At 54.2% G+C, this 6,000-nt stretch overlaps 1 protein-coding gene across 1 annotated transcript in view; it reads left to right on the top strand.

Annotated features, from left to right (window-relative positions):
- The first annotated feature begins 339 nt into the window (after positions 1-339).
- The window catches only part of LOC142912323 (uncharacterized), a 63,814-nt gene continuing 58,153 nt past the window's right edge, over positions 340-6,000 (top strand). Inside the window, exons 1-3 of the mRNA XM_076060489.1 lie at positions 340-482; positions 2,773-2,971; positions 3,904-4,082. Of these exons, the coding sequence (XP_075916604.1) occupies positions 389-482; positions 2,773-2,971; positions 3,904-4,082 (472 nt within the window). The 5' untranslated portion in view covers positions 340-388. The remainder of the gene's footprint in view (positions 483-2,772; positions 2,972-3,903; positions 4,083-6,000) is intronic.

Raw genomic sequence — 6,000 nt, 5'->3', positions numbered from 1 at the left:
GATTCATAGACTACAATGTTATCTCAATAGGAATCGATTCTAAACGCTCTCCTTTTCTAACAATCGATTCTCATGGTAGGTATCCCAATGGGATTCGATTTTATGCGCTTTAAATCACTAGCTAGATCGATTCCTAAGTTATTAGAACAAATCGCCATAATCAATTCCCATGTTATCGAAAATGTATTCGATTCCATTTTACACTCACGACCAACGTCAATTCCAATGCAGTCCCAATAGGGATCGATGCCATCGGCTACATTTTTGACCACTATCGATTCGCATTTGTTATCCCCATAGGAATCGATCTGAGTTTTAATTAAACCTTGAATCGATTTCCTCAGCACGTGACTTGGGTGAGGCGGCCACGTGGCTGCGTGTGGGGTTAATGGCGATGTCGAAACTCTACAAACTTGGCCTACTCTTCCCCTTCATCCTGCCTCTCCTCCACCACCACCACCTCGTCACGTGCAGCAGCCACGGTGAGCAGAGCCCGAGGTGATCGATAAATCGAGCAGAGCCCGAGGAGTGGTGGTGCAGTGGTTAGCGCACTGTGTGTGTGTGGGGAGTGGTGGTGCAGTGGTTAGCGCACTGTGTGTGTGTGAGGAGTGGTGGTGCAGTGGTTAGCGCACTGTATAAGTGTGAGTGTGGAGTGGTGGTGCAGTGGTTAGCGCACTGTGTGTGTGTGAGTGGGGAGTGGTGGTGCAGTGATTAGCGCAGTGTGTGTGAGTGGGGAGTGGTGGTGCAATGGTTAGCGCACTGTGTGTGTGGGGAGTGGTGGTGCAGTGGTTAGCGCACTGTGTGAGTGGGGAGTGGTGGTGCAGTGGTTAGCGCACTGTGTGTGAGTGAGGAGTGGTGGTGCAGTGGTTAGCGCACTGTGTGTGAGTGTGTGGGGAGTGGTGGTGCAGTGGTTAGCGCACTGTGTGAGTGGGGAGTGGTGGTGCAGTGGTTAGCGCACTGTGTGTGTGAGTGGTGGTGCAGTGGTTAGCGCACTGTGTGATTGTGGGGGGAGTGGTGGTGCAGTGGTTAGCGCACTGTGTGTGTGTGTGGGGAGTTGTGGTGCAGTGGTTAGCGCACTGTGTGTGAGTGAGGAGTGGTGGTGCAGTGGTTAGCTCACTGTGTGTGAGTGGGGAGTGGTGGTGCAGTGGTTAGCGCACTGTCTGTGAGTGGGGAGTGGTGGTGCAGTGGTTAGCGCACTGTGTGTGTGAGTGGTGGTGCAGTGGTTAGCGCACTGTGTGATTGTGGGGGGAGTGGTGGTGCAGTGGTTAGCGCACTGTGTGTGTGTGTGGGGAGTTGTGGTGCAGTGGTTAGCGCACTGTGTGTGAGTGAGGAGTGGTGGTGCAGTGGTTAGCTCACTGTGTGTGAGTGGGGAGTGGTGGTGCAGTGGTTAGCGCAGTCTGTGAGTGGGGAGTGGTGGTGCAGTGGTTAGCGCACTGTGTGTGTGTGTGTGTGGAGTGGTGGTGCAGTGGTTAACGCACTGTGTGTGAGTGTGTGGGGAGTGGTGGTGCAGTGGTTAGCGCACTGTGTGTGTGTGTGTGTGGAGTGGTGGTGCAGTGGTTAACGCACTGTGTGTGAGTGTGTGGGGAGTGGTGGTGCAGTGGTTAGCGCACTGTGTGTGTGAGTGAGGAGTGGTGATGCAGTGGTTAGCGCACTGTGTGTGTGTGAGTGGGGAGTGGTGGTGCAGTGATTAGCGCAGTGTGTGTGAGTGGGGAGTGGTGGTGCAATGGTTAGCGCACTGTGTGTGTGGGGAGTGGTGGTGCAGTGGTTAGCGCACTGTGTGAGTGGGGAGTGGTGGTGCAGTGGTTAGCGCACTGTGTGTGAGTGAGGAGTGGTGGTGCAGTGGTTAGCGCACTGTGTGTGAGTGTGTGGGGAGTGGTGGTGCAGTGGTTAGCGCACTGTGTGAGTGGGGAGTGGTGGTGCAGTGGTTAGCGCACTGTGTGTGTGAGTGGTGGTGCAGTGGTTAGCGCACTGTGTGATTGTGGGGGGAGTGGTGGTGCAGTGGTTAGCGCACTGTGTGTGTGTGTGGGGAGTTGTGGTGCAGTGGTTAGCGCACTTTGTGTGAGTGAGGAGTGGTGGTGCAGTGGTTAGCTCACTGTGTGTGAGTGGGGAGTGGTGGTGCAGTGGTTAGCGCAGTCTGTGAGTGGGGAGTGGTGGTGCAGTGGTTAGCGCACTGTGTGTGTGTGTGGAGTGGTGGTGCAGTGGTTAACGCACTGTGTGTGAGTGTGTGGGGAGTGGTGGTGCAGTGGTTAGCGCACTGTGTGTGTGAGTGAGGAGTGGTGGTGCAGTGGTTAGCGCACTGTGTGTGAGTGTGGAGTGGTGGTGCAGTGGTTAGCGCACTGTGTGTGTGAGTGGTGGTGCAGTGGTTAGCGCACTGTGTGATTGTGGGGGGAGTGGTGGTGCAGTGGTTAGCGCACTGTGTGTGTGTGTGGGGAGTTGTGGTGCAGTGGTTAGCGCACTGTGTGTGAGTGAGGAGTGGTGGTGCAGTGGTTAGCTCACTGTGTGTGAGTGGGGAGTGGTGGTGCAGTGGTTAGCGCACTGTCTGTGAGTGGGGAGTGGTGGTGCAGTGGTTAGCGCACTGTGTGTGTGTGGAGTGGTGGTGCAGTGGTTAACGCACTGTGTGTGAGTGTGTGGGGAGTGGTGGTGCAGTGTTAGCGCACTGTGTGTGTCAGTGAGGAGTGGTGGTGCAGTGGTTAGCGCACTGTGTGTGAGTGTGTGAGGAGTGGTGGTGCAGTGGTTAGCGCACTCTTGAGTGTTTTTTCCCCATCTGCCCAGCTCCGCTGTTCCCACTGAATGTTCGTTTGGAGTCTCGAGACCTCCTGGCGACCCTTTGCTGGGACCCCGTTGAAGCGGCTCCCAGTGGGGATGGAGGGGATAGACCCCCACTTGTTGATCCTTTCACCATCAACTCGACCACCACGACCACGACCAACTCAACGTTCCTGAATGTTACATACACAGTTCAGAGCAAACTGTGAGATGCTCACTCACTCACTCAGCCACTCACTCACCAACCCACTCACTCACCAACCCATTCACTCACCCATTCACTCAGCCACTCACTCACCAACCCACTCACTCACCCACTCACTCACCAACCCACTCACCAACCCACTCACCCACTCACTCACCCACTCACTTACTCACCCACTCACTCACCAACCTACTCACCCACTCACTCACCAACCCACTCACCCACCCACTCACCAACCAATTACCCACTCACTCACCAACCCACTCACCCACCCACTCACCCACTCACTCACCAACCCACTCACTCACCCACTCACCAACCAACTTACCCACTCACTCACCAACCCACTCACTCACCCACTCACCAACCAACTTACCCACTCACTCACCAACCCACTCACCCACCCACTCACCCACTCACTCACCAACCCACTCACCAACCCACTCACTCACCAACCCACTCACTCACCCACTCACTCACCAACCCACTCACTCATCCACTCACCAACCAACTTACCCACTCACTCACCAACCCACTCACCCACCCACTCACCCACTCACTCACCAACCCACTCACCAACCCACTCACTGACCAACCCACTCACTCACCCACTCACTCACCAACCCACTCACCAACCCCCTCACCCACTCACTCACCAACCCACTCAATCACCCACTCACTCACCCACTCAATCACCCACTCACCCATTCACCCACTCACTCACCAACCCATTCACCCACTCACCAACCCACTCACCCACTCACTCACCAACCCACTCACCCACCAACCCACTCACTCACACACACACCCATTCACCCACTCACTCACCAACCCACTCACCCACCAACCCACTCACACACACACACACGTCTCTCTCACCCACTGGCTCCTCACCACCCTCACCACTCCTCCCTGTGTCACTGTCTGCGCAGCTTCAGACGAGCCCGCTGGCAGACCGTCTGCGCTGCCACAACGGAGACGCGGTGCGACGTCTCCTCGGCGCTGGACGATCCCGGTGGCCGCTACCTCCTCCGTGTGAGATTCTCCTTCTCATCCTCGCCATCGCGATCCTCACCCTGGGTAGCGGTTGTGGTCGTGCCCTTGAGGGAAAGTGAGTGGCACGAGATTGTACATATGCCTGTGTCTTTGTGTGTGTCTCTCTCTCTGTGTCTCTGTGTGTGTGTCTCTCTCTGTGCCTGTCTGGTGCTCACTAACAGCACTTGCCCCAACGGTGTTTGTCAGGCTACACGGAGGATCTTTGTCATCTTTGTCTGTGTGTGTCTCTCTGTGTGTTTGTGTCTCTGTGTATGTCTGTGACTTTTTCTGCCTGTGTGTGTGTCTTCGGCTCACAGGGGGAGATCACACAAACTCCACTCACTCGCTGTGTAGGACAGGGGAAGATCACACAAACTCCACTCACACTGTAGAACAGGGGGAGATCACACAAACTCCACTCACTCGCTGTGTAGGACAGGGGGAGATCACACAAACTCCACTCACACTCTCTGTAGGACAGGGGGAGATCACACAAACTCCACTCGCTCTGTAGGACAGGGGGAGATCACACAAACTCCACTCACTCTGTAGAACAGGGGGAAATCACACAAACTCCACTCACTCAATCTGTAGAACAGGGGGAGATCACACAAACTCCACTCACTCTGTAGAACAGGGGGAGATCACACAAACTCCACTCACACACTCTGTAGGACAGGGGGAGATCATACAAACTCCACTCACACACTCTGTAGGACAGGGGGAGATCATACAAACTCCACTCACTCTGTAAAACAGGGGGAGATCACACAAACTCCACACACTCCTTCTGTAGAACAGGGGGAGATCACACAAACTCTACTCACTCTGTAGGACAGGGGGAGATCATACAAACTCCACTCACTCACTGTAGAACAGGGGGAGATCACACAAACTCCACTCACTCTGTAGAACAGGGGGAGATCACACAAACTCCACTCACTCTGTAGGACAGGGGGAGATCACACAAACTCCACTCACTCACTCTGTAGGACAGGGGGAGATCACACAAACTCCACTCACTCGCTGTGTAGGACAGGGGGAGATCACACAAACTCCACTCACTCTGTAGAACAGGGGGAGATCACAAACTCCATTCACTCACTCTGTAGGACAGGGGGAGATCATACAAACTCAACTCACTCACTCACTCTGTAGGACAGGGGGAGATCACACAAACTCCACTCACTCACTCTGTAGGACAGGGGGAGATCACACAAACTCAACTCACTTGCTGTGCAGGACAGGGGGAGATCACACAAACTCCACTCACACTGTAGAACAGGGGGAGATCACACAAACTCCACACACTCACTCTGTAGAACAGGGGGAGATCACACAAACTCCACTCACTCACTCTGTAGGACAGGGGGAGATCACACAAACTCCACTCACTCTGTAGAACAGGGAGAGATCACACAAACTCCACTCACTCACTCTGTAGAACAGGGGGAGATCACACAAACTCCACTCACTCACTCTGTAGGACAGGGGGAGATCATACAAAGTCCACTCTGTAAAACAGGGGGAGATCACACAAACTCCACACACTCACTCTGTAGAACAGGGGGGGATCACACAAACTCCACTCACTCTGTAGGACAGGGGGAGATCATACAAACTCCACTCACTCACTCTGTAGGACAGGGGGAGATCATACAAACTCCACTCACACACTCTGTAGAACAGGGGCAGATCATACAAACTCCACTCACTCACTGCACAACAGGGGGAGATCACACAAACTCCACTCACTCACTCTGTAGGACAGGGGGAGATCACACAAACTCCACTCACTCTGTAGAACAGGGGGAGATCACACAAACTCCACTCACTCTGTAGAACAGGGGGAGATCACACAAACTCCACTTACTCAATCTGTAGAACAGGGGGGAAATCATACAAACTCCACTCACTCTGTAGTACAGGGGGAGATCACACAAACTCCACTCACTCTGTAGAACAGGGGGAGATCACACAAACTCCACTCACAC

Source organism: Petromyzon marinus, unplaced genomic scaffold, assembly GCF_048934315.1.
Source record: "Petromyzon marinus isolate PM22_M1 ecotype Great Lakes invasive population unplaced genomic scaffold, UKy_Petmar_22M1.pri1.0 PM_G_Scaffold_2, whole genome shotgun sequence".
NCBI classification, from domain to species: Eukaryota; Metazoa; Chordata; class Hyperoartia; order Petromyzontiformes; family Petromyzontidae; genus Petromyzon; species Petromyzon marinus.
This window is presented reverse-complemented; position numbering and strand designations above follow the sequence as displayed.